This window comes from Microtus ochrogaster, unplaced genomic scaffold (genome assembly GCF_000317375.1).
Source record: "Microtus ochrogaster isolate Prairie Vole_2 unplaced genomic scaffold, MicOch1.0 UNK16, whole genome shotgun sequence".
In the NCBI taxonomy this organism is placed as follows: Eukaryota; Metazoa; Chordata; class Mammalia; order Rodentia; family Cricetidae; genus Microtus; species Microtus ochrogaster.
In genome coordinates this window covers 735,470-749,927 of record NW_004949114.1, presented here as the reverse complement: position 1 = coordinate 749,927, position 14,458 = coordinate 735,470, and the positions used below count along the sequence as shown (strand labels likewise).

The 14,458-nt window shown below is 49.2% G+C and overlaps 3 protein-coding genes across 5 annotated transcripts in view; 2 read left to right on the top strand and 1 right to left on the bottom strand.

Annotated features, from left to right (window-relative positions):
- The window catches only part of Stag3 (stromal antigen 3), a 31,032-nt gene extending 25,782 nt beyond the window's left edge, over positions 1-5,250 (bottom strand). The window contains exons 1-3 of the mRNA XM_026789302.1: positions 5,108-5,250; positions 3,374-3,476; positions 1,877-1,996 (exon numbers count right to left, since the gene is read on the bottom strand). Of these exons, the coding sequence (XP_026645103.1) occupies positions 1,877-1,996; positions 3,374-3,476; positions 5,108-5,250 (366 nt within the window). The remainder of the gene's footprint in view (positions 1-1,876; positions 1,997-3,373; positions 3,477-5,107) is intronic.
- A 1,280-nt stretch (positions 5,251-6,530) lies between these two features.
- Positions 6,531-12,605, top strand: Gpc2 (glypican 2). Its single transcript, XM_026789312.1, has 10 exons — positions 6,531-6,874; positions 7,531-7,689; positions 7,997-8,319; positions 9,038-9,118; positions 9,754-9,916; positions 10,167-10,297; positions 10,454-10,600; positions 10,681-10,820; positions 10,907-11,076; positions 12,026-12,605. The coding sequence occupies exons 1-10, from the start codon at positions 6,709-6,711 to the stop codon at positions 12,283-12,285; spliced, it is 1,740 nt and encodes a 579-aa protein (XP_026645113.1). The 5' UTR covers positions 6,531-6,708; the 3' UTR covers positions 12,286-12,605.
- Positions 12,606-13,850: 1,245 nt separating this feature from the next.
- Gal3st4 (galactose-3-O-sulfotransferase 4) overlaps positions 13,851-14,458 on the top strand; it is an 8,213-nt gene continuing 7,605 nt past the window's right edge. For 2 of the 3 annotated variants that reach the window (XM_005367082.2, XM_026789338.1), the window contains exon 1: positions 13,851-13,951. The gene's annotated coding sequence lies outside the window, so the exon portion shown is untranslated. Of the gene's footprint in view, positions 13,952-14,015; positions 14,126-14,458 lie in introns of those variants that run through there. The other variant, XM_026789339.1, reaches the window with a different exon arrangement.

Genomic DNA, 14,458 nt, shown 5'->3' with positions numbered 1-14,458 from the left:
GGTGGAGAGGATGGGCAGAGGGGAGGGAGTGGGAACTGGGATTGGTATGTAAAATGAAAAAAGATTGTTTTCTTTAAAAAAAAAAACACTGGATGGGCTACAGAGAAGAACAGATGCTGAGCTGAATCAATGAAAGTATCCAAAATGCAAATCGGAGAGGCTGGCAGAGTATCAAAGTATTAAAAGGATCAGAAAAGAGACTGAAAAGTTCTAAGATCTAGTTGAATTCTAGAATATAATAAAATGAATAAAGGGCAGTTTGCGAAAAGAATTTTCCATCCTTGTTGAATGACATCAATTCTAAAATTCAAGAAGCTAGTGGATCTCTACCATTAACAAATGAAAAGAGACTTAACCTTTAAACAGCCCATAAGACATTAGATGTCTTTGTCTTCTAGAAAGGCAGAATTGCTCCTGTCCTGTGATACTTAGAAAAGGAACATACAGCTGGGTAGTGATGGTGCACGCCTTTAATCCCAGCACTCGGGAGGTAGAGGCAGGTGGATCTCTGTGAGTTCGAGGCCAGCCTGGTCAGGACAGGCTCCAAAGCTGCAAAGAAACCCTGTCTCAAAAAAAAAAAAATTCTGTAATCCCAGCACTCGGGAGGCAGAGGCAGGCGGATCTTTGTGAGTTCGAGGCCAGCCTGGTCTACCAAAGGAGTTCCAGGACAGGCTCCAAAGCTACAGAGAAACCCTGTCTTGAAAAACCAAAAAAAAAAAAAATTCTCCTCTGGGGGCTCTCTTATCACTGTAGGGACTCATACTCCACTGTCTTATCTTTTTTGGTTTAGGTATGCTAAATAAAATACCAACAACAAATTAAATTTGTAGATTCTGCTCCTTATTGTCTCATTCTACAAAGAATCTGATAGTATTAGGGAACAGGTGAGTCTGGTATTGTGGCACACTCCTTTAATCCCAGCAGTTATGAGTCAGAAACAGGCCGATCTCTGTGAATTGAGACCAGCCTGACCTGCATACTGAGTTCCAGGGCAGCCAGGAATACATGAAAAAATCCTGTCTCAAACAACACAGAGACGAAGTTTGCAGTTGTCACTCGCTAAAGTCAGCATAGCCTCTTGCTCACTGAATTAAATAAATCTGAAGGAGGGTAAGCAAAGTCTCATTAGTATGTCCTGTAGAAAGCAGACCAGCTGAAACTCCACAAATGGTAAAGCAGCCCTTAACCAGTTTTAGACACTGTTAGCCAGAGTCTGACCTCTACTGGCAGGGTGAAGAAAGCTCATTATTACAGGCTCCCTATGAAAGCTGACCCTATCACAAGTCCACTGAATTTCGGATTCGCAAAAACTCCCCTTCAAGTGTCTGATGTAAAAAGTTGCTCAGGATTTCAAAACAGAGTATAGCTATTGATGCGTTGAAAGAGACCTATATGGTTGTCATTTTTGAAGATACCAACTTGTGTGCTATCTATGCCAAATGTGTAACAATTATACCTAAAAATATCCAGCAGCATGACTTATACATGAAAAACACCTACAAAACCACTATGAAGGGAAACATTTCATTCCCAAAAAGCAATTCCCTATCTTCTTCCTCTTATCAATAGTTCTATGCTACATATTTTTTCCTATGTGATCAAAAAGTATATGATTGCTAGCAGAAAAATAAGGGACAGAAATCAGGTATTGGTAGTTGGTTTCCATTTTCATTTTATGTGAATTCTTAATATAAATGAAAACTGTAAATCATTAATGCAAGTCAACACATTTCAGTAATCAAGTTTCAACAGTTGAACTTTTATAATTATAAAAATACTTGCATAACTTTTTCTAGACAACACCATTTTTAAAATTATAATTAAATTTCTTATTGATACTAAGAGGAACAGGAGCAGAGGTGAATCACTTCTTTACCTGTATGTCACTTTTGGCAGCTTTCACAGCATCAAAGAGATCATTGGTTGGAGGCACTGATTCAGTCTTGTCATTCCCACTAAGTATTATTCGGGACCGCTTCTTCTGATGTTTTGCCACCTAGTAAGTATAGAAATATTAGGCATACAAAAGCTGTAAGAATGATGCTAACATTTAATTTCATCATTATGACCTTAAGTAGCCTTAAGCTGCCAATTCCACAGCTATGCTTCCCTTATTGTTTCAGATATTTAGTAATTATTTTATTGCTGTGAAATTTGTTACTACTAACCTTTTCTCTATTTAAAGAATTCTGGCACCTCTCCATCCTAATGTTCTCTTTTCTTCCATCCCATCACCTGAGTCCCTTCCAGATTTTTCTTTGCTGATTCCCCGACTAGATTCTAAGTTAAATAAAGTAGACTCATACTTCCTAAATATAACCCCAGCAGCACAGACACTGAGAGAAACAATTAATAAATGGTACCTCCTAAAACTTAAAGCTTCTGTAAAGCAAAGCACCCAGTCAACAAGACAAAACGACAGCCTACAGAATGGGAAATGATCTTCACTAACCCCACATCAGAGGGCTGCTCTCCAAAATATACAAAGGACTCCAGAAATTGGTCATCAAGAGAACAAATAATCCATTTAAAAAATGATGGACAGACCTAAACATAGAACACTCAAAAGAGTAATCTAAAATGTCTAAAATGTTCAACATCCTTAGTTATCAGAGAAATGCAAATCAAAACAACTCTGAGATTCCATCTTACACCTGTAAGAATGGCCAAGATCAAAAACACTGATGACAACTTATGCTGGAGAGGTTGTGGAGTAAAGGGAACACTCCTTCATTGCTGGTGGGAATGCAAGCTGGTACAGCCCCTTTAGATGTCAGTGTGGCAATTTCTCAGAAAATTAGGAAACGACCTTCCTCAAGACCCAGCACTACCACTTTTGGGTATATATCCAAAGGATGCTCAACCATGCCACAACGACATGTGCTCAACTATGTTCATAGCAGCATTGTTTGTCATAGCCAGAACCTGGAAACAACCTAAACGCCCCTCGACTGAAGAATGGATAAGGAAAATGTGGCACATTTACACAATGGAGTACTACACAGCAGAAAAAAAATAACATCTTCAATTTTGCAGGCAAATGGATGGAGCTAGAAAACATCATTTTGAATGAGGTAACCCAGAGCCAAAAAGACAATTATCACATGTACTCACTCATAAGTGGTTTTTAAACATAAAAGAAAACCAGCCCACAAATCACAATCCCAGAGAACCTAGACAACAACGAGGACCCTAAGAAAGACATCCATAGATCTAATGTACATGAGAAGTAGAAAGACCAGATCTCCTGAGTAAATTGGGAGCAGGGTGATCTCAGGAGAGGGTTGAAGGGAAGGGGAGAGGCAGGGAGGGGAGCAGAGAAAAATGTAGACCTAAAAAAAATCAATAAAAGAAAAAAATAAAGTGGACTCACTGGGGAAGTTTTGAGTGGTCGTTTCGCTACTCTCTTCCTCGCATTGTGTCTTGAGTGGTCTTCAAAGTCACTGTCTTCACTAGTTGACACAGAGGGACTGTTCCTATTAAGAGAGTTTTTCTTGTATCATCCCATTCCTTCCACATAAAGAATTAACTGTAATTCCTATTTTTTTAAAGATTTATTTATTATTAAGCATACAATGTACTGCTGGCAAGGAACGCACCAGGTCTCATTACAGATGGTTGTGAGCCACCATGTGGTTGCTGGGAATTGAACTCAGGACCTCTGGAAGAGCAGCCAGTGCTCTTACCCTCTGAGCCATCTCTCCAGCCCATTTAATCTCTAACTGTGCCACATCTACATGAGAAAAACATTTAAATTTTAAGAGATATAGAGCAAGAAAAAAAAACTTCAAAGCAGTAGAGATGAAAAATGAGCAACTGAAAGCCAGTGAGAGGGCTCAGCAAGTAAGAGCACTTACGACCAAAGTCTGTTGACCTTGGAGTTCAACTCCCAGGGCCCCTCGGCGGAAAAAGAAAACTGACTCTTGAAAGTTGCCCTCTGACCTCCATGTATATGTTTGTGGCATGCACATATGCACATATACACCTAAATAAATGTACTTTTTTTTAGAATGAGGAACTGAAACAGGTGAATGAGACAGCTGGTATTCAGAGAATGTTCAGACTACCACTCTGTGTGCAGAAAAACCTACATGGCTGAGGAATAACTTATCACTCATACATAAATAGATGAGTGTGTACTTGGGGTTATAGTTTATCCTTGAAACATAACCTTAGTGATTCAAGTTCATAGTGCTAATATAATCTAGTCCTCGACAATAGCACTGGCAGAAACAGAAATGAATCAGAAAAGGCCAATTAATACAAATGGGATAAAGATAATGGTGTATGAGATGGATTTTTTTCTCTAAAAAGATTACAAAATACAACATGCAATTATAATCTTCACAGAATAAACTCATAAAGCTGTAAGAATCATAGATCACAGAACTACAGGACACCAACTAAAAAATACATTTTCAAGAAATAAAGCACTCTTTATTTATACAGTTCTCGGTCCCTGAGTCCACTAGCACACTAGCAACGGCTATATGCTAAGCACTGCTACATGTCCAACACAGGTTTGGCTAACAAGATGAATTCAAAACTAGACGTGTAAAAAAAAAAAAACTAGACGTGTACTCTATTCTTTTTCGGGGTCTTGCTATGTAGCCCCAGGGCTGGCCCTTTCAACTTACAACTAAGATTTGCTATTCTTGATGGTTGTAAGATGTAAGACAGCCAAGAAACAGCAGCGCTAGGAGGAGTCTCCAGTGTGAACCAGTATAGCATTTCTTCCCTTTCTCTCTTCTCCCTTTCCGGCCGCCCATTTTTTGTTTGGTTGGTTTATTTTTATTCCCCACCACCCATTTATTTTTGTTTGGTTGGTTTATTTTTATTTATTGTTTGAACACAGAGTCTCATGCAGTCCAGGCTAGCTTAAACTCACAACACAGCTGTCCTTAATCTTTTGATCCTCCTGCCTCCACAGCCCAAGTTCTGGGATCACAGGTGTGTTTCATCACATCCAGCTTCATACAGCAAGTTTCTGACATTTTTAGAGTCCCACACATACTATCACCAAGAAAGGAGAAAAAAAGAGCAGAAAGCTGCTGAGGATATAGAAGGGGCCCCAAAATGCAGAAACCTCTCTCTCCCAGCTGCTCACCGCTGTGCAGTATCCTGTGAGCTCCCATCATCACAGGATAGACTGGTGGGGGAACAAGGAGACAGGGCCTTCTGTGCACTTCCCACAGACTTCTGACTTGGGGAAGACACACTGTCTGAGGAGGGTGACCACAGACTGGGCATGTTAATCCAGCTGCAGGGAAAAAGAAAGAGTGTTTTTACCACCCCACTCCAGCCCTGCCCCAACCACTTTCTTGCCTAGGACAGGGTGTGGGGCTGGGGCCCCAAAAACAATACAGAGAGGTACTCAGTTCATGACTGCATCAAGGGTTGGCATACAGAAAGAAACCTGAATGGGTAAATAAATAGCTTTAGGCATGAATCCCTTTCACTGGAGGGGGCGGCCATAAACTGGCTGGAGTAAGAGATCGAGGCTTAGCTGACAAAAGCAGACCTCAGCAGTGCCCCTCTGATTTCCATTTCTGGAAATCGCCTCCTGGAGCTCTGAATGATTCCGAGATAGATAGAGGTGTCCTTTGAATTAGGCCAGAAACATTACGAAGGGTAAAGGAAGCGCGCGTTCCGCGTTCCGTTTCCAGAAAGCGCCGTCTAAGGCCGACCCTAGGAAGCTGGTTCGAGCTTGGGGGGGCTTCCCTTTGGGAGACGACTCGTCTCTCCGGGGCTTCCATAGTGGACCCCACAGAGGTGCCGAGGACAGGGGACCGAGGGGCAGAGAGGCAGGAGGGTCGGAACGCGGCCCAAGTGTGGGTTCAAAGGGTCAACCTCACTGTTGGCGATGGATGCACACGCGTGAAGGAAGGCCACCACCTCCGGGGTCCTTTCAGGCCTCAGTGGACATCCCGCCTCTGACAGAGACGCCCACCGCCGCGGCTTTTCTCCCTCAGGAGGCGGGCGGGTCTCGAAAAACGCGGGAAGGCACGAGATCCGCTGTGCGCAGGCGCGAGATTAACTGTCCTTCGCGCGGCTGAGAAGTGTCGCGAGATTGAGGGGAGCGCAAGCTCGTGCTGAACACCTTCCGGTCACACGGCGCGCTCGGCTTCGAGCAGCCACCATGCGTGAGGCATGCATTCCTGTCACGTGGGCTCGAGCGCCAGCGGATCGCTCCACCCTGGCCACGCCTCCTTTGCGCCTCTGCCTCCCTCCATTGGCTGAGCGTTCTGCTACTGCCTTCAGCCCGGCTTCTCAACTGCAATAGGCTCAGTTTCACGCAAGCCCCGCCTATCGAGGGAGAAAGCCACGCCCCTCCTCAGGGCCACATCCCACATCCCCCGCCCCCTCCACCTCTGCAACCTCCGCTGTGCCCGCGTTCCGCCCCCTGCCGAGCTCCCCTTCCACATTGGCTTCAATTCTCCCCTGACCCCGCCCCCGAGGCCGGTTTCTTCTCATCATTGGCGGGCCCCCGCTTCGGGCCCCGCCCCCTGTCCCGCTCCCTGGCTCCCATTGTCTCCGCAGATGCCGCCTGGTCCAGCTACCGTGCTGGGCTTGCTCAGTTTTGGGGTGCACGCTCTTTCTCTGTTCTTCGAGACGTCCCGCGGCCGAGAAAGGAATTTTAGAGAGTTCCGTGGACTCTCCTTTCCTCCTTAGGACCCACTTTGCCCCGTCCCAGAGAGGACAGCAGCTATGTCCGCGCTGCGTCCTCTCCTGCTTTTGCTGCTCCCTCTGTGTCCCGGTCCTGGTCCGGGACCTGGGAGTGAGGCAAAGGTCGTCCGGAGTTGTGCAGAGACTCGGCAGGTGCTGGGAGCCCGGGGATATAGCTTAACTCTCATCCCTCCCTCCCTCATCTCAGGTGAGAAGAAAGAGGAAGACTAAAAAGTCAGGGGTGGGAGGGGGCGGGGACGGGTCCTCCCCGTCTCACAATGACTCTTTCCTTTCAGTGACCATTGTGATAATTGTCTCCTCTCGTAGGCATCTTTCTTCTCCTCCTGTAACTTCCTTACCAGGATCACAAGAACCCCGCTGCTCACATAATAGCGCTCGCTCAATCCCCACCCAAGGAATTCCCTCTCTGTAATTAGCAAACCCGTTAGTGGCTTTCTTAGCAGCCAGGAATTCCCTTGCAATTTCTGTGAGCTTTTTGTATAATAATACTTTTGCTCACCGAGTAGCCCCACCCCTACAAACCCCATTCTTCACCCCGTAGATGTCCCATTAATCCTTGGAGGCGTGGCAGACGTTGGGAAGAGTCACCTGAAGACACCCTGGTCACTAATTTGGCCCTCGAGGCAGCTGTCAAATAGATGATCCCATGACAAATAGGGGTGAACTGGGGTGGGTGAGGGACAGTAAAGGAGGGTTCAGGTAGGGCTGAAGGGGCAGACAAAGAAAAAGGCGGCCAGGCAGGTGGAAGAGAATGACCGGCCTCCTGAGACAGGTGGGAGATGGAGGGAAAATCCTAATATCCCGCCTTGCTGTCCACTGTTCCTCCCCGTTTCCTCTGCCCAGGTGAGCACCTTCAGATCTGTCCTCAGGAGTACACCTGCTGTTCCAGTGAGACGGAGCAGAAGTTGATCAGGGATGCTGAGGTCACCTTCCGTGGCCTGGTGGAGGACAGTGGCTCCTTCCTGACTCACACACTCGCTGCCCGGCATAGAAAGTTTAATGGTGAGGACCTTTGGGGGTCTCCAAATGGGTTCCACGCCTCTTTATGTTGATGATTCCCGCCCAGCCCCTGTCCCCACCTCTTGCCGTCACCCCGGAACTCCCCGCAACTGCCCGGTCCTGCCTGGCTCCAATTCCCACTCTGCATTTTCTCCAGGCCCCTGCCCTGCTCATTCCTAGTCTGCCGGATCTCTGACTTGCTCCGTTTTCTAACTCTTTTGCCTCCTCTTTTCCTCACTCCCTCCGGTCTCTGCCCTGTCTCTGCTCTCCCCCTCCCTATTCCCTCTTCTCATCCCTCCACCTTTGCCAGAGTTTTTTCGGGAGATGCTGTCCATATCCCAGCATTCTTTGGCCCAGCTCTTCTCGCATTCCTATGGTCGCCTGTATTCCCAGCACGCCACCATCTTCAATAGCCTGTTCTCTGGCCTGCGGGACTACTATGAGAAGTCTGGCGAAGGGTTAGATGACACCTTGGCGGATTTCTGGGCACAGCTTCTGGAGAGAGCCTTCCCTTTGCTGCACCCACAGTACAGCTTTCCTCCTGACTTCCTGCTCTGCCTTACTCGGCTCACCTCTACTGCTGATGGCTCTCTGCAGCCCTTCGGGGACTCACCTCGCCGCCTCCGCCTACAGGTAAGGGGGGGTCCCACGACCTGAGCTTCAGCAGCTTCTGACCTAGTATCCTAATTTATGAGCCATCATCTCCAAGACAGTCTCCGTTTTGTGCCCATGTCACCTCTGATCTTATGCCCTGCACCTCAGCCTTTCTCTGGCTTGGTGATCCTTTCTCAAGTCTTGGTCACCTATGCCTGACCAGTGTCCCTTGGTCTCCTCTAACTACATGCCCACCCTCATTCTTTGCCCTACTTTATATACTGACTTGGCCCTCTGTCCCCAGCTAGTCATCTCTGTGTCTCACACAGTGACTTCCTGTGATCCAGTTAAACATAAGCTGGGCAGTCCATGGTATCACATTGGATTGTCACCATAATTGTTTGAGGTAGATAAGAGCATCCTTACTTTATGAAGGAGAAAAATGGGGCTCCCAAAGAAGTCCCATAGCCAGTGAGGAGTAATGCTGGACTCCACACCTCCTTCTAAGTTCAGTGTTCTGATACACAGTCTATCTCTAAACCTTGTTCCATACAACCCTACCAGCTCTTCCCAAACACCCAATATTTCTAGACGATAATTCCTTTGAAGCTATTGAACCTCCCTCTTACGTCACCCAACAGTGTCCCCACCCCAAGTTAACCCTACAGACCCAACCTCCTGTTGTCTCTCAGCTCCAGTCTTGCCTAACTCATAATAATTTTTGTGGCTTTTTTTCCCCTCACCTTCTTTTTCCCAGATAACCCGGGCACTGGTGGCAGCCCGGGCCTTGGTCCAGGGTCTGGAGACTGGAAGAAATGTGGTCAGCGAAGCCCTTAAGGTTAGCGGGGACCTGAAATGGACAAAGCTCAGGGAGTGAAGAAGACAGGCACCAGCTGGCGAGAGAGGCCTGGAGCTGTCCCTTGTCTGCTCCTGGGCTCTGGTGTTCCAGGGTACATCAGGAAGGCAGGCCAGAGTCAGGCCTCCACTGGGTCTCTGACCCTCCCTCCCTTCTGATGACACCTTCTACCGGTCTTGGAGGGCTTGTTCATTTCCTTAGCGGTTCAAGATTGTGGTGGTCCCTCGGTGCCCCCTCCCTCCTCCCTGCAGCTGAAGGCCTCGCTGCATCCCTGGTCCTGTCCTAACCTCACCTCCTGCCTCCCTCGTCTCTCCTCAGTCATCTTGGGCTCACTCTTGGGCCTGAATCTCTCCTTACCACCTCCTCCCCAGTAACACCCTAGTCAAATCTTCTCATGAAATAGGATCAGAAACCTTTGCCACTGGGTACTCCCCTTCGCAGTCTGGTGGTGTCACCGGATGCCATATGGGGTCACCAGCCACAGTTGCTCACATCCAGCTTCCAACAGATAGCCTGGGGAGGTGGGTCAGGATCTCTGGTCTCTCTATGCCCAGCACCAGGCTTGCTAAGGCAGCTTAGGTGTTCATGGATGCCCAGACCCTTTCTCTACCCACCAGGTGCCCGTGTTGGAAGGCTGCAGGCAGGCCCTGATGCGTCTGATCGGCTGCCCACTTTGTCGGGGAGTCCCCTCGCTTATGCCCTGCCGGGGCTTCTGCCTCAATGTGGCCCATGGCTGCCTCAGCAGCAGGGGACTGGAGCCTGAATGGGGCGGATATCTGGGTGAGGGGGCTCAAGAAAGCCCGAGTAGTAGAGGAGGGCCCTGAGTAAGGTTGGGGACCATTTGTGTAAGCAGAGGGTGGCCTAAAACCAAACTGGGAAGGGGGGTAAAAGGGAGGGGGCTTTTCATTTAATCACACACACACCATCTCCATGCAAGCAAATTGCTCTTTCCTAAGTCGGTAGTGAGATTTGTGGGAATGCCCTGGTTCGGTGCATACCCTCTACTTTCTCCTTCCCCTCCTTCCCTCAGATGGTCTCCTGCTGTTGGCTGAGAAACTCCAGGGACCCTTTTCCTTTGAGCTGGCTGCTGAGTCCATTGGGGTGAAGATCTCAGAAGGTTTGATGCACCTCCAGGAAAACAGTGTAAAGGTGTCAGCCAAGGTATAGAGAGGGAAGGGTAGAAGGGTAGGGGTGAGGTGTGACTTTCGGTGTGAGTGTCGGAGACAATAGGTCATGTGGGGAGACTGTAGACTCGGGGGTGGTGCACAGTGTGGTTTGCTTCAGAGTGGCTGTGTTGGGGTCTTTTCCTGTGCACAGGTATTTCAGGAATGCGGGACCCCACATCCAGTGCAGTCTCGTAACCGCCGAGCACTAGCGCCCCGAGAAGAGGCTAGCCGCCCGTGGAGGGCAGCAGCCGAGGAAGAACGGCCGACAACGGCGGCGGGCACTAATCTGCACCGCCTGGTGTGTAGAGGAACTGCGGGTGCAGGTGGGTGTGGCACGACCGCGCTGGACGAGCTGCAGCTTTGTTTTCCGCCGTGCAGGTAGGGGAGCTCCGAGAGAGAGTTGGTCGCGTGCGGGGCTTCTGGGCCGGATTGCCCGTGACCGTGTGCGGGGACTCCCGCATGGCGGCAGACCTCTCGCAGGAGGCGGCACCCTGCTGGACTGGCGTTGGAAGAGGCCGGTGAGTTTCTGGCGGTGGTGGCGGGAGTTGGACAGCAGATAGAGGGAAGGAAGGCAGCGGGAGCCTTCGCGGTGGTGTGTTCCTAGGTATCTGTCGCCTGTGGTCGTGGGTTCCTTGAACGAGCAGCTCCGCAACCCGGAGCTGGATCCCTCTGACCCCGACGTCCCGACGCGGCGGCGGAGGCTACATCTCAGAGCAGCTACTGCTCGGATGAAGGCAGCTGCCCTGGGTCAGGACCTTGACATGCACGACGCTGGTGAGGCCCAGAAACCCACTCGGCACCTACCCTTGCCCCCGCCTATGGACAGTGTCTAGCGAGTCTCCCCTAGGGGCCTGCCCATTGCTTCTCAAGTCCCGCCCACTGCCCTCTAACTTCTACCTCTGCTGAGAGCCAGCTCACTGCTCTGGAGCCCAGCCCACTACCTCCCTGCCTGTTTATGGCCCTCTCAAGTACCTGCTCTTGGCCCCAGACACCATCACCCCCCCCCCCACTGCGCCTCCGCTCTCGCCCGCCTCCCTTTGAGTCCCACTCATTGCCCCGTTAGCCCCGCCCCGCCATTAACTCCTTCAGTCATTCCTATTCACCTAAACCCCTCGCAAAGGTCTCCATCCTTGATTGCAGCGAAGACAAACATTCCTACAGAGAACACTGTGGAAACTTACTGTAAAGAGCAGTAGTGGGGGGGGGGGGAGAGGGAAGCTAGCTGTGGTACCACTGGGCTGCCCTCCACCGCCAGATTAGCCAAAAAGAGAAACAAACATTCATGATTTATTCTTTGTCTTGGTCACTCTCCCTGCCCCTTCCTCCCCCCCCACCCCCGCCCGTTTCTCTGCTTTTGTTCTTTGTGACTTCTTGTCTGCTCTCCTGATGTACCCACTTCTGTCCTTTTTCTGACGCTGGCTTTCCCATCTCATTACCTTGTCCCATCTCCATGTCTGGCTTCTGATTTCTGATTGTGCGTTCCCTCCCCCGGCATTCCTGTCCATCACTCTTATGTGTGTCCTTCTCTTGCCTCTCTTTATCTCTTTTTTTTATTGTATATTAATTATGCAAAATAACGGGGTTCACTTTGACATTTTCGTGCATGCCTATATACACAAACATGGACTTTGTGTCTTGCCTCAATTCCCCTCCCATATGCATCATTCCTACCTCTCCTCCTCTTCCTTTCTGCATCGACCTCTGTTCCTCTCCATCTGCACAGATGAAGACGCCAGCGGCTCCGGAGGGGGACAACAGTACGCAGATGACTGGAAAGCTGGGGCAGCGCCTGTGGTTCCTCCAGCTAGGCCTGCAAGGCCACCTCGCCCTCCTCGAAGGGATGGCCTTGGGGTCAAAGGAGGAAGTGGCAGTGCCAGATATAACCAGGGCCGGAGCAGGAATCTGGGATCGTCTGTTGGTCCCCATGTTCCACTCATCCTCATCCTCTTTCCCTCAGCCCTGACCCTGCTTGGACTTCGATAACCAGGGAGGGGTGCCCTAGCATCAGAAGGGTCAATGGCCCTTTCCTCTCCACCTTTCTCAGCTGAGCGTGAGGAAGAGTGGGAGGGGGCTACAGAGAAGTAGAAAGGGACTTGGTGGGTGAATGGCTGGGGCCCCACATCCAGGAGTTTCCCATTGTTGGGCTGGAGGCAGATGGGTGTTCATAATATTTATTTTTTCATTTGGGAACTGGGGATATTTATTTAGGAAGGGAGTGTGGTTCAGCTCTTTTAAAGTGTGTGGGGCTCACTGATGCAAAAGGCAGGGGGTGGGCTGTTGGGGAACGGGTTGAAGGAACTTGGAAGTGGGAGGGGGGACTATTGGCATGGGGGTATTGAAGATGGACAAATAAACCTAGCTGGGAGTGATGTTACATGCCTGTAAACCCATTATTTGGGAGGTTGAGGCAGGAGGATTGAGAGTTGGGGACACAACTCACACACACACAAAAAGCTAGGTGTTGACAGTGGGACAGAGGATGGGGATGGGGGAGATGGAGCTGGGTTCTGTTGACTCTTTAAAAGCATCTGTTTCTTAAGTGGGGGAGGGGGGCTCATCCTATGACCTTTGCCATCCACATCCTTCACAAGCATCCATTTCATATTTCAGCGTTAAAGTCAGTGTTTATAGGTAAATAAATAATTTATTGGACCATACGTGTGGCTTTTTATACATGTGCGTGTATGTGTGGTGTGTGCATGTGCACATCCAGACGCCAGAGGAGGAAATCTGTCCTGCTGTTTCACTCTGTATGGGCATTAATCCCTTGAGAAGGCATTCTCACTGAATCTGGAGCTAGGCTGTCAGCCAGCAAGCTCCAGTGTGCCTCTTATGCCCCGCCCATCCCATATCACTGGAGTTATAGGCAGATGCACTTGTGGCCATGCCCGGCTTCTTCACATGGGTGCAGGGGATTTGAACTTGGGTTCTTGTGCATGTGGAGCAAGTGCTTTTCTTGCAGTCTGTTTCCATAGTCTTTAATTTCCCTCCTGGGCATATGTAACTGGCTCAGTTTCTACCTGCTTCTTGCCTCTTGAAGTCTGTTCCCTGGGAGCAAGCAGTCCTAAGGAACAACTCCAGATTTCCCAAGCCTGAGGTCTAAATATCTTAGCCTATTAAAAAAGAATTGTGAAGATCAAACAGGAATCACATGAGGAAGCAGCTGTAAAATGTGCAGAACACCAGGTCTATTTATGTTAACACACCACTGCCTTTGCCTTCGGGGTAAGAGTGGCAATTCTTGACAGACTTTGACTATCTTTTCTGTCTCTCTGTGTGTGTGTCTGTCTCTTTCTCTCTCACACACACCTGAATAAATCTTTTGTTTTGTGGAAAGTCAAAAAAAAAAAAAAGTAATTGATTCCTTCTTGAAAGGAGGGTAGAAGTGCCATTTCAAAGGCAGGCTAGGGAATCTTTTCCCCAGTAGATTGGTAAAGCGGCATAAAGGGGCAGGGAGGGGAGAGACCCAGAGAGAACGGATCAATGCCCAAGCAAGCAAGTTAGCAGCTACTTGGGCTGGCGGGACAAAGGGAGGGGAGGGGGAGGAGTCTGGGTGCTGAGAAAAGTTTGTAGAGAAAGTTGATCCGAGAAGCCGGGCGGTGGCTGGGACAGCCCGACCTGATTTTTCCCCTGCTCTCCTTGTGGCCTGGTGAGTGGCTAGAGAAGCTGAGGCTGGGATCAGTGGAGGGACCTTTGAATTTATGGAAGGAGACTTGAAGGGTTCTCAGAAGACCCTTAACAAAGGGCTGACGACAGATGAAACAGTCACCAAAGCTGCAGAGGGGACTGTGAGCCGGGATGAGGGCAATGCGAAGAGCTTGAGGTGGATGGGAGGAAATAAAAGTTTAGCTCGGGGATACAGGAGTTTGCTGGCTGAATTCTGGGGGCTGTGGTGGGGGGGGGAGTTGGGGATAATGCCAGAAGGAGGCGAGTCCCTGGATAGCAAGCTTGGATTCTTTTCGCTTGGGGTCACCCTGGCAATTCAGGGAAGGAGGCTGTCAACGCTTGCTGGATTGATCTTTGATTGTAGGGTGTGATCTGAAAATGTGGAGCTAAATCCAAATTCATCAGGAAGCTTAGGTCTTGGGAAGAAAATCAATCAAAATCTCTCTCTCTCTCTCTCTCTCTCTCTCTCTCTCTCTCTCTCTGTCTCTCT